The 12,694-nt window shown below is 44.0% G+C and overlaps 5 protein-coding genes across 5 annotated transcripts; 2 read left to right on the forward strand and 3 right to left on the reverse strand.

Moving 5' to 3' along the window:
* Window positions 1-2,137: 2,137 nt before the first annotated feature.
* Window positions 2,138-2,835, reverse strand: CORC01_04971 (uncharacterized protein; the record flags this gene model as incomplete). The annotated part of the gene is made up of 3 exons (XM_022616618.1): window positions 2,138-2,459; window positions 2,532-2,680; window positions 2,737-2,835. 3 exons carry the CDS (start codon window positions 2,833-2,835, stop codon window positions 2,138-2,140), a joined length of 570 nt encoding a protein of 189 aa, XP_022476759.1.
* A 2,219-nt stretch (window positions 2,836-5,054) lies between these two features.
* On the reverse strand, window positions 5,055-5,519 carry CORC01_04972 (fungal specific transcription factor; the record flags this gene model as incomplete). The annotated part of the gene is made up of 1 exon (XM_022616619.1): window positions 5,055-5,519. The coding sequence occupies one exon, from the start codon at window positions 5,517-5,519 to the stop codon at window positions 5,055-5,057; it is 465 nt and encodes a 154-aa protein (XP_022476760.1).
* Window positions 5,520-6,736: 1,217 nt separating this feature from the next.
* Window positions 6,737-7,386, forward strand: CORC01_04973 (uncharacterized protein; the record flags this gene model as incomplete). The annotated part of the gene is made up of 3 exons (XM_022616620.1): window positions 6,737-6,813; window positions 6,908-7,095; window positions 7,160-7,386. The coding sequence occupies 3 exons, from the start codon at window positions 6,737-6,739 to the stop codon at window positions 7,384-7,386; spliced, it is 492 nt and encodes a 163-aa protein (XP_022476761.1).
* A 1,686-nt stretch (window positions 7,387-9,072) lies between these two features.
* CORC01_04974 (indoleamine 2,3-dioxygenase) lies at window positions 9,073-10,441 on the reverse strand (the record flags this gene model as incomplete). The annotated part of the gene is made up of 2 exons (XM_022616621.1): window positions 9,073-10,065; window positions 10,121-10,441. The coding sequence occupies 2 exons, from the start codon at window positions 10,439-10,441 to the stop codon at window positions 9,073-9,075; spliced, it is 1,314 nt and encodes a 437-aa protein (XP_022476762.1).
* A 499-nt stretch (window positions 10,442-10,940) lies between these two features.
* CORC01_04975 (kynureninase 2) lies at window positions 10,941-12,552 on the forward strand (the record flags this gene model as incomplete). Its single annotated transcript, XM_022616622.1, has 3 exons — window positions 10,941-11,088; window positions 11,171-11,610; window positions 11,680-12,552. 3 exons carry the CDS (start codon window positions 10,941-10,943, stop codon window positions 12,550-12,552), a joined length of 1,461 nt encoding a protein of 486 aa, XP_022476763.1.
* Window positions 12,553-12,694: the final 142 nt, after the last annotated feature.

Genomic DNA, 12,694 nt, shown 5'->3' on the forward strand with positions numbered 1-12,694 from the left:
ACCCTAACCCTAACCCTAACCCTAACCCTAACCCTAACCCTAACCCTAACCCTAACCCTAACCCTAACCCTAACCCTAACCCTAACCCTAACCCTAACCCTAACCCTAACCCTAACCCTAGGTTGTCTATAGTATATTTTATACCTCTTTTAATTATATACTAACGTTACTACCCTTCTTCTAATCGTTCCTTTAGCCGTAATATCTCTAATAATAATCTTATATCTATTAAATTTAATAATTAATATATAAATACTAATAATAACGAATACCGTCCGTTCGCAGCTCGGCAAAATAATCGATAAGGTCTATTATTAGCTTAGGGTAACGTAGCTATTTAAGACTTACTTAGTTCTTATATATACCTAGTATATTAGAGACGGCGGTCATAATATTAATATGGCTAGGCGCCGATATATCACGGTACCGTGTCTATAAGTACGTTATTATCTTATTATATATTATAGCGAATTAGTATATTTTATAAATAGTAACTAAATACTCCTTATTAAATATAAACGGTTCTATTATATATAAAAATCTTATAGAAATATATAGCTTATTATATAATAATCGTAAGATAATACGATAATAAGTAATATAAGTCTTTAAAAATAATAAGCTATATTAATTATAATTAAAATTAGATATTATTAAGTAGGTAACTATCTTAGCTACGGCGTTATACTAGACGTTAAAACTATTACCTTTTTTAATTATAATAATAGGCGCTATCTAGTCCATAATTAGTCAAGCCCGCACCTTATTATAAAACTATAGCAACCTAAATTACTATTTTATAATAACAATTTAAAAAATAAATATTTATAACGTCATAAGTATTATAAGCTAAATAAGAAGAATTAATACATATCAGTTTAGTGCTATTTACTTTAAGAAATATCTACTAACTTTACCCTATATAATCTCTATCAACTCTACCCCCCTACTTTCACGCCCCATATTTATTTTATTAGGCATCTTCTATCAACTCTACTACAGTTCGTCGTATTCGCTAGGTTAGGCATCTTCTATCAACTCTACTACAGTTCGTCGTGTTCGCTAAGTTAAGCATCTTCTATCAACTCTACTACAATTCGTCGTATTCGCTAAGTTAGGTCTTTTAATCGCTAATATTAATTAAAAGCGATTAAAACCTTAAGCTATTAAAATAAACTATAGGTCTTTTAATCGCTAATATCGATTAAAAGCGATTAAAACTTTAAGCTATTAAAATAAGCTACAAATCTTTTAATCGCTAATATCGATCGGAAGCGATTAAAACCTTAAGGCGCTAAAATAAATTATAGTTTATTTTTTATTATTATTAATTCTAAATAATTATTATTTTAAAATTTTAAATTAATATTAGCTTTTTATATATAATTAAATGTTTTATTTAATATTAATTTAAATTATATAAAAATTATTTTTTAATTTTTAATTAAAATTGACTTTTATAAATTAATTTTTCTTTTTTTTTTTTAAAACCTAACCCTTCGGGTCTTAATTAATATATAATATACTTATAGATTAAAAGTTTTTATTTAGATTATAATATAGTTATATCATTATTTAATATAGTTTTTTTAATAGAGGGCACTTTTAATAAAAAGGGTAAAATTTCAAATTAATTAAATAAATATATAAATTAAATATATTAATTATAAAAAATAATATCATTAAAAAATAATACGGAAAAGTAATATAAAAAGTAAAATAAATAGTAAAATAAGTATTATAATAAATATATTTTTATTATTATTTTTCTTAAGTAAAAGGATATAGCGAGCCCGTTTATATATACGGGGTCGCTTTAATACGTAACTAAACTACTAGGTAACTATAAAGAAATGTTATATTAAATCGCTAATTAAACGTTAATCTAAAGACTTTTAAATAGCCCCTATACTAGCGTTAACCCGAGGTCGAATTAAGCTTCTAATTCGATAGTATTAATTTTTATAAGTTATATTAAAATATTTTACGCTTATTTAGGTTTGTTTTAATAAATTAAAACATTTACAAAATACTATTAATCTTCTTTACAAATAATATATTAGTATATTTATATTTTCTTAAGTCTTTTATAAATTAACGCTGCTCTTATAAAAATAAACGAAGTCTAACCGTAACTTTAAGCGTTACGAATGTTATACCAATGCTCAAAGGAAACCGCCTTTGTATACCACATATCATGGTAGTTAGCGACACACTCCGCCCTAGTGTCTAGTTTATCTTCCTGAACCATTCTTGTAGGTATCAAGATTTGCCAAGTCCCTTCGGAGTAGTCTTTCACCTGGGCCATCCTGATAGCGTAGGTTGAGGTTTCCCCCTCCTTCAAATGATCCTGCGTATAGGCCGAAATTTTCTCCTCATCCTTATCCCATTCGGAGCGAGGAATCCAGACCTTTGGTGCGGCAGTAAATGGTTTTGACTGTGCCAGAACCCAACACCACCTATATAAAATGTCAGCATACCTGATTAGTTCTCAATCCACACACATGTCCAAGATCATGCATAATACATACCAGTCATTATTATAGGCATTATAGCCTTTCGGTGACAAAGAGAGGTAAACACCAGCCCCAAGCTGGGCTCCTCCATTCTCAGATGCGGCTTTATCATATGCTTCGTCCCGGAAAATGTTTCCATATTGATTGATCAAGTCTGCTTCGGCCTATCTGGTAATTAGATATTTGAGCAGCTTTGCATTATGGCGCGTGCTTGACTTACCCGGCTCACTCGTCGGTAGCCGATCAGCATTTCTGCGGCCAGTATAATATTGGATAAGCTAAAAAGAAGCAAAAGGTGATTCAGAGTAACTAAAACCATGTCTAGCGTTGGAAGTTGGTGCGGGCCTAGGAGAAGCGAATAATTGAGAGCCTGACTTGCGGACAGTTACCTATGTTCTACTTAAGAAGTAAGAACCAGGATATTCTGGGTACTTATAGTTGCTAACTTCAAGAGGTTGCTTTATGAAAAATCTAATCTAATCTACTTTTACTTCTGTACTAATCCTATTTATTGCTTCGGCTCGTAAAAGGCCCGGCGTGACCGGGACTCGGTATTAGCGAAACCTACCTTGTGCACTTTTAAATGAAAGGAAGATGAACGCCACTAGTGAAGATAGCTGGCCCCATTTAATGCATAGATGTAGTAAATGCTGTTTGTTGCTTTAGCTTATAAAAGGCCCGGCGTGACCGGGACTCGTTATTAGCGAAACCTACCTTGTGCACTTCTAAATAAAAGGGAAATGAACGCCACTATTAAAGATGGTGTTTATTTAGTGTAGGATTATTTACGGAGCCTCGGCTATAATTTTTGAACGGCACCTCCGTATTCACTAAACCCTTAATATAAAACCTTCTTAACGGCGTAACCGAGAAAGAGAGTTTCGGTAATTGTGCTCGGAAAGTGGCCTGCTATCAAAGCGCAAAAGGACGTGTGGGTCCACATTATTATTATGCTTGGAAAGTTAAGTTGATCTTCCATTGTCGTTGCGAGGCTCATTGCTTTGTAATACCTCTCACCCGCGAGCTCGATAGTGAAGGTTTGGGATGGTCTGAAGCGAGATATCAGTGCTAAAAGCGTGTCACTGTCAGGCGGCTTCGTGTCAAGTGAAGGGGTCAGCCGTGCACGTAGGGTCTGTTGGTGACTGGTGTTCGAATCTGCCCTTTTTAAGTCTCCTACGCTTAGAATCACCTTTGAATTCCCTTTTTATAGGGATGACTTTAATCCATAACTAGCAGAGCTATGTCTGCTTGTAATTGATTTAGTCGTTTCCAAGCCTAGAGCAAGTCTGCGCCGTGTTTGAATATACTTGTCCGAGCGTGACCAGAGTTTCAAATTTGATAAGCTGTGGACGTTAGGTCATGACTGGTTGACACAACAAAAGGTAATTGCACTGGGCTCAGTCAGCCCGGTCGCGCCAAAGAAGAGGCACATGCTCATGATTGAGACTTAATGGGAAATTGCGATCCCTGCGTGATGAATCAGGCGATTCTCGTACGGCCTTGTGCGAGAGCAATACCACTGATGACAGCCCCAATGACATTTATAATGGCGTTGAGCAGTCCACCCAAAGTGGTTGAGCGACATCAGCTTGACGGGAAATGACAAGATAGAAGCGAGGGGAATGACTGAGATCAAATTTGCAAAAACATTCGTGGGGCTCCAGGAGTGAATACAAGCGGTGATGCCAATAGGCACTATGAAAAGTAGAATTTTTACTGGCGCAGTCTTGTGTGAGTAAGGCATTAGGTGATTAAGATATGTAGTACATCTTTGGCAGCAACAGAGGGGGGCAGGACAACACACTACTTTAATTTATCTCGTCAAGGCACGGCAGGTCCGTGATGCAGCATTTCCAGGAACACCAGAATTCTCAATTCCAGAAGTCGATATCGAGTCGAAAGTCATCAATATACTGCCACGTCTATCGTTAGTGGCTAATATATAATTGTCGACTCGGGTCGCCTAAAGTACAATGAAACCAACTGCTTGGCAATAAAATATTTATACATTCCCGTGTCATACATTCATCCTGAATAGGAGCTAAAACTAACCTCAGAGAGCCAACCGTGCAGTTTCCGGACCAAGCCAATGCACGTTAGGCTTATACGTTGTCCATTATTCGTGTACGCTGGTAAGTCACGTCTAAGAGGTATGGAGCAAGGAACAAATCTCTAATAACCGAGTCAGGAGGACCAAGGTCTTCGGGTTCATGGTTCGCGCGTAATTTCAATGTGGCTAGCCAAACCGTGTCCTTGATCCTTCTATCCGGCTCGGAAATCTTAACACTCTCCGTACAGGGTGCATAACTCTTCTCAAAGTGATGATGTATCGTCTGCATCAGTGCAGTTGCATGTCGAGCACTTCGCTCGAGTCAGGGTCACCCGCATCGCGTTGTGATCCAACGTCAAATAGAGCATCTCTATGGCGATCATCTGATTAGTCTCAACGATGAAATAAAGACTTTCCAACGCGTAACGAAAACTAATTTCTTTTATCCCCCTTCAAGTAAACTTGACTGGCTTCGCCTTAAGACCCCCTCAGATGTAAGGACCAAGATCAATATGACCATCGCCATCGAGGAGCTGGAATAAGTTGAGATCCCCGAAACTATGATCCATTTCACTCCTTCCGTCAAGTATGGACAAATCTGGTGTTCTTGGTAAAGATGATGAGAGGCTTAAGAAGGATGCGTCCACGTCCGCAAAGGACGGCGACGCCAGTCCAAGAAAACCGGAGACGGGGTTGACTGTCTTCGACCCGAGGCTGCGATCCGTGTTTGTACTCAGGTTGACATCATTAGCGGGAGATTGAATGTTGTGGTCGCCGTCTGTGCCCTCTCGCGGGACCAGTCCGAAAAGCTGCGATGAACTTTCCGTTCGCTGAATCCTTTCTCTGAGCTCTTTCTTTTCCAAGTAGTCGAGAGCGGCGCTAAGTAACGACTTCGCAATGAGTGAATATTGAGAGGCGTGTGCATCGATTTTCGCAAAATGTTCGAGCACCATGATGGAGTTGCGTGTATATTTTTCCAGGATACGGCCGAAAGATCCAAGGAGACCAACACCCAGTATGAGCGATGAAGCAAATAACCAGGACCTTAGCACATAAATTAGATAAAGACAACGAAGACGCGTCAGGGTCATCACTTACACGATCAGAGGCATGTGCCCAGTCAAATACCCCCTCTCTGTCAAACCCACCAGAATGTCGACCATGAAGCTTGCTGCATCGATACACGCATCTGCAAGTTTTGACTTGCCGGAGATCAGACCTGAATTCCCCGTTGGTATCTCTGCAACCCCGTCGGCTAGTCGCTTGTGTAATTCATACATAAGGAAAGGCCGTGACACCAAGATGACAGCTGCGTCACATCAGCATCATTCTTATAGGCGCGGTTCTGGACAATTTATCGCCCAGGAAACTGACCGTAGTAGTAGGAGCATAAGATCTGGCAAGCCCCAGTCATCCTGCTTTCTTCTTGCTGAGGCGATGAGTCGGAAACAGTATCCTTTAGTCGTTGCAGCCAACGGATTGACCAGTCCCGTAGCTGTCGTGAGATGCCTTCGGTCAATTGATAGGAAACCTTTCTCCTCGAGTATACTTCCACGACGATGCCTTCAGTGATTAAGAATATTTGCGCGGAAGCATTGAGTAAATCAAACGTTTCTTGACCCTCTTCATCCAACTCTCTGTAGGGCACAGTACAATCGACATCAGATGTTGCCGGTGGCCGGCCCATCGACGTACTCAAGAAAAGATCCAAGACACGTAGACTCTTCCATAAGCGATCACTATGTACCAGGCGTGATTATTAGTCAAATCCTCTAGTATCAAGTAGCAAGGGGGGCGGGGCTTGTACCGCTGCCTCTGAACGTCGGCGCCAAATCGAGAGTTGATCTCAGTGCGGTGAATCCCGATGGAGTAGGCCGCTCTCACCGAAATACCTGTTTGTTGCATTTAGCATGAGCCAATTCCATGACAAGATATCTATTAAGAACATACCGAAGAATAGAAATGCCCCGTTCATTTGGCATGAACCAAGCATGTAGAGAGTAACGAGTATGAAAGTTTGGATGGTAGGAACGTTGATATTGCCACTGAGGTTTGCGAGGGCGATACTGCGTGCATATTCAAAATACGAAGAGGCAAGATCTTCCTCGGAAGACTGATAGCCTATAGCAAGAACGAGGTAATAAGTGGCAGATGCTGCGTCTTGCGGTCTATGGTTCTGCCGAGCCCAACATCCCAGTTCATTCACGAGCTGGGCATGGCCGAAAAGATCAACGAGTCCACTGGTCTGTAAGAATATTATCGGTGGTTATCAAATGTGGTCACCCTAGAAAAGATTCATCAGGAAATCTCACCACAGCTTGATATTTTGAAATGGCACTAGATATGGTTCCAAGATGAAGAGTTGGCTCATCGTTTCCGGAATAGTGAGCCGGCGGTCGGAAGGGAGGATTCTCAGTCTGGTGTGCGAAGACTTGCGAGTCGACGCGTGTGTTCACCAGCTGTCGGACGGTTTGGAAAAACGACAAGGGTGCACAATCGCCGATGAAGACTTGATGGCGTACACATTAGGTGAGGGTTAGAGTGATGGTGTTTTAAAAATGAACGTACTTAACTTCCCTTGAGCATCGCATAGAAGACGAGCTTCCCGGGGGACTTCTGTTTCCTCTTCAGCCAAAGCATCATGTGCCGGCCCGGATGTCCGGACTCCGGACCGAAGATCCAGGCCGTTATGTACAGACGGAGACGGCGTTCGCAGAGGGGGGGCCGGCGCTCGTCGTCTCTGCTGTGGAGAGTATCGACACGTGGAAGGACGTTGACGTCTCAAGCAGTAGCTGCATGGCAACTTTCCGTCGCATTTGACTACATCCAATGATTAGAAGTAAGTTTAACCAGCAAGCCGCGAACCGAGAGGATGCGGATGCGCGCTGAGACTGTACAGGCAGTCTAGAAGCTCCGCCGACTGCAACCCAAACGGTGCTCAAAGTAAGGACAACCAGCCCCAGGGACTCCTTAACAACTTTCATGAACAGAATAGGAACTGTACCTTTGCGGGCCTTACAACTGTCACAAGCGTTGGCAACTCTTGTGCGGACATAGGTATGCGGCGATGGCTCTCGCCCCGAGACATCCTCCATGGTGCTACAGCAGGTATTACCTTGTCGCTGTACAAACACACATGCGGAAGAGCGAAGGTCGGGACGCGGAGGGAGAAATCCAACAAGTGCCGAGGTGGAAGTTTTCCGAGAACGGAGTTTACTCGACGCTAGCCTTGGATAGCTAGCTTGGCACAATTTGTTGAGCCACGATATACAGTGCTTCCGAACCCAGCAACTGTGACGGATGCACGGTGTCTTGCCGATGGCGTCACAAGATCTGGCTCCGACGGACGGAACCACCGCGGAACCACTTCGAGAAGCCGCATTCTACTCTGAACCCGTGCCTCGTCATCACGCTTCCTTTCCTCGAAGAATATCATGTGTGGAATATAGCGAGATCGCTTCTCTGAAGCAAACCAGTCGAATTACAAGGGACCATGACGCTTGAGCCTACATAAGGTCGTCGCCGGCACAGAGTACTACACTTAATCAACTCCCCAACCCGTTGTAAGGCATTGTATATTTAGAGTATTTCGCAGCTCCGCGAGTATTAGTCTTAGTTCATGAAGCTATGATAGAATACTCCTAGATCTGATAATCTTATCTGAATTGTAATCACTATGCCCTTTACCACGTCTAATCATGCGTTGTTTTATTTGTTCGTGGAACGTGCATTGCGCTGTTCGTTCTCTTGTTGTCTTGTCAAACTGTACCCTGCCCCAGTAAATCGTCACGCACTTTAGCGGTCGCCAAGCAAATTATTACGACAGAGGCTGCGGCAACACATATGATTATAGTCCATACTTTATCTTTAGAGAAAAGTTTTGTCGGCAGAAGAGTGGGTGGTGGAACTACCTTGAACCCATTTCACGGATCACTAATTAAAGGCATTGGTCAACAACGAATCTCGCACGGTAACTCTTTCTAATAAGCATGCACTCCTAGGTATCAAAAATTCAATGCACCGCGCCGCGGCAATCAACAGCTTTGAGGGCAAAGGAAGCATGTGAAGCCGGGGGTAGGGTGGTCCAAGATCTTCACTTCGTAGCAAATGAAGAAGATATTCGCTACCGAGTTTCTCATGTCAGTCAAAAACGAGCACTCCTCCAGAGTTATAGAAATGGATTCTCCAAAGGACCGGCGATGGCTGCCTGCCAGCCCTAAAACTCCCCAGGCCGCTATGGGAGGCTTCGAGTAATTTCTTCGCTCAGCCACGCTGCGATCCGAGATCCGCAGTTGCTCTTCCGCTCCCGCAGGCGAAGGGATCGGATGGTCCACCCAGATGCAACTTTCCTCATTTGTGGACCCGGCTTAATGTGAATGGATCATCAAGGTTACGCGCGGAAGCTGGTTCTTGTTTCCCCTGGCATTAGTCTAGCACATGTGTTATTTGCACCTTGTTGATGGCATCTACTGCTCTATGGATATCATGAATTGACGCATCAAAAAATCACCTCCGCGGTCCCTTTTCCAACTGCCCCGCCTGCAGAGTCTCGTCCCTTGTTTGCTTGAGAAATGGCATTAATGCCGTTCCACCAGTTCCAGTGAGTTGCTCGTCCTTCACTGAAGATGCGCTTGCCAGATCTACTTTCGCACCACTGTACATCTTTCTAGAAGGAAGCACGATGTAGCGGGTTACAATTTGCAAATGCTTGTTACGGAACTCCGTCATCGTTTTGATTGCAGCTTGGTATGCATTGCAAAAGTCTTCCTGCTTGACACTGGAAACAGGTAGTTTCGCAAGCTCCCGGATACTACCCATGCGGGCAACGTGTTCGAGAAAACGTTTGTGTGGCCCTGGCATATAACTGCGGACTTCTTCGTGAAATGCGGGCATTTTTGTTTGGCTGGGATTGGTTTTGCTGGCATGTGGGTTGCTGTTCCCCTCCGATGTATGCTCAACCCCCAGGACAATGTCGAGAAATTGGATGAGAGAGCTTTGGCCATTGCTTCCTCCACGGAGTTGCTGCCAGGTACCCTGACCATCGCCTTCGTCGTAGAAGACACCTTTCGGTAGGCCCGCTGCTGCCATGTTCTTGCTACCAGCCAAGAACGGGCGAATCTCGTAGAAGAAAACCATGGGATCGCAGTTTTCATACATCCGCTCTAATAAAGCGCCGATCTTTCGAATGTTTCCGGACAGGGCTTCCAATGCCCGCGTGATTGTTTCGTAATTTCTTGTTTTAATGGACTCCAGAGCATCGAGCATATCGGTCATAATTCGAGCACCTTGGGCTTCCATGGCTACTGAAACCAAGTAGAACCAAGCTTCATCTTTTGTGCCCGTGAATGTGTGCAGGGATTCCAAAGAGTCCAGGTCGGTGAAGTCGTTGTTTGTTGAAAGGAAATTCCACAAATTCAGGCCTGCGTAAGTCGCGACAGGCGGAACTTCAAGATGTTCGGAAACGCGTAAGAGAGGGACAGCAACGGCTCGGGGTAGAATCTGTAGCTGTGGTGAGAAATGCTCCTCGGAGTCAGAGGCGAGACAGTGCACTAACCTCTTGCGCCTGTTCTCCGCCCCAAATGTAGGCATGTGCCAGGAAGATCAAGATCACATAAGCCCGTCTCCACTCAGCTTCACTGCGTAGCTTATTCGTCGACAAAGGAGGAAGACTGTCGACGTCACGCCGCAGCTTGCCAGTCTTTAGAAGCTCTGGGAGGTGTTGAACAATTGTTTCCCACGGCAAATAGTAAGGATCCGTAAGGACTTTGACAGGTGCATCGGCAGGAAGAAATCCGTTCTGTGTAATGGCGTACTTCTTCATCAATGCAGAGACATTGGCCTCTTCTGTGAATATGGATAGCGCGTGAGGAGACATCTTGTTCCAAATTGAACGTTCAAACTGTGAAAGAGTAGGGTTGGTGTAATGAAGTTGATATTTGCGAAGGCTCTAGGTGGCAGAGGAAGTAGATTGAGTCGGTATGAGGGCAAAACCAAGCTCAGGTCAATGCGAGTCAGGGTATATTAAGATAAAGAAGTAGTTCCCGAATTTACTGTCCCAGGCCCTTTGTTTCCGTGCTGCTCGCCAACATGTACGCATCTTGCAAACACACGCTTGTCATCCGATGGTATAAGTGGACCAAGCCGAAACCCGTCGCTTACAGGCGGAAGCGCTAGGGCTCTGACGGAAGCGGATGCCGGATGTAGGCGGGGCCGTGTGGGAAGTTTTCGGAATGACGATGCGCTATCTCGAGTTAGATGAGGAGGCGACGGGTACAAAGACGAACAAGATGCCCCGGTTCTTCAGCGTATGGTACCATTTCTGAGGATATCCGAACCATCTAGTAAACTTGACATTGTTTCTCATACGATCTAAGATGGAATTCAACGCCTTTGCTGAGCAGATCCGATCTGGCCGTCAGGCTAAGTTTCCCACCAACGCAAGCACCCTCTCATTTGCGCAGCAGCTTGACGCCCAAGACAAGCTAGCACATTTGCGCGATGAGTTTATCATTCCGACCAAAGGTTCTTTGAAGAAGAAGTCTTTGTATGGAACGCTCCCTAGTAGGTCCTACCAAAAATTGATGTCACAAGATTTGTGGCACAGCAATCATCACAGATCCATTGCTGATTGCTCAAAAAGACAATCAAATTCTCAACGGTCATGTAAAAGAGGTCAATGGCACAAACGGAGTTCATACATCAACTTCAGATGACGAGAAGCCATCAGTCTACTTCTGCGGTAATTCATTGGGAGTTCCACCCAAAGCAGTCAAGGATTACGTTCATGCTCAATTGGAGACCTGGGCATCGATTGGGGTGAATGGTCATTTTCAGGGGCTTGAAAACTCACCGCTTGTATGCTGGCAAGACATGGCAGAGGATGTCGCGAAGAAAAGTGCGGACATTGTTGGCGCTCTACCAGAAGAGGTTGTCATGATGAACACTCTGACCGCAAACTTGCATTTTTTGATGGCCAGCTTCTATCGACCGACGGAAAAGAAGCACAAAATTATCCTTGAATGGAGGCCATTTCCAAGTGATCACGTAAGTCCTGTGCCATTTCACCCTACTCGTAGAACGAACTGACGAGGATAGTATGTTATCGAATCTCAGATCCAGTGGCATGGATTGGATCCGTCCAAGTCTATGGTCCAGATCCAGCCCGATGAGAACTTCTACATCTCCACCGATCTCATTATGAAGACAATTGACGAGCACGCGGAGGAGACAGCCCTCATCCTACTTCCTGGTATACAATACTACAGTGGCCAGCTCTTCGACATACCCCGCATCACCGAATACGCTCAGTCCAAGGGTATCATTGTTGGTTGGGACTTGGCCCATGCTGCTGGAAACGTCGAGTTACGGCTTCACGATTGGAATGTTGACTTTGCCGCATGGTGTACTTACAAGTACCAGAATGCTGGACCGGGGTCAATGGCCGGCGCGTTTGTCCATGAAAAACACGGAAAAGTTGACACCAGTGAGGGTAAGCCCAAGTTTCGCCACAGGCTCACCGGGTGGTACGGAGGCGACAAATCGGTGCGCTTCAACATGGACAACAACTTCCTTCCCACTGTTGGCGCTGGCGGTTTCCAGGTCTCAAATCCCTCGGCTATTGATCTTGCCTCACTCTCAGGCGCTCTATCAGTATTCAGCAAGACGACCATGACCGACTTACGGACGAAGTCTCTGGTACTAACCGCGTATGCGGAGCATCTTCTCGATGGCATCTTGGCAGACGGCACGGGTAGCGAACCATCATTCAGAGTTCTTACGCCAAGAAACGCTCATGAGCGAGGTGCTCAGCTGAGCGTTCTGCTCAAGGATGGCCTGCTGGAACATGTCGTGGAAGCTTTTGTTGATGAAGGGATCGTCTGTGACAAACGCAAGCCAGGAGTCATCCGCGTTGCGCCAGTGCCATTATATTGCACCTTCCAAGACGTGTGGAAGTTCATGGATACTCTGAGAAAGGCGATTGTTTGAACTATTTGGTATATGGTGCCCTTTCAATAATCAGACCCTATTTAATGTACATCTTTGATCATATGCATTAACCAGACATGACTATTGAAGGGAGAATATCAACTCATTACGTATACACGGTCACTTTTGAAATTGACATGCT

Source organism: Colletotrichum orchidophilum (genome assembly GCF_001831195.1).
Source record: "Colletotrichum orchidophilum strain IMI 309357 chromosome Unknown Scaffold_34.1, whole genome shotgun sequence".
Taxonomy (NCBI): domain Eukaryota; kingdom Fungi; phylum Ascomycota; class Sordariomycetes; order Glomerellales; family Glomerellaceae; genus Colletotrichum; species Colletotrichum orchidophilum.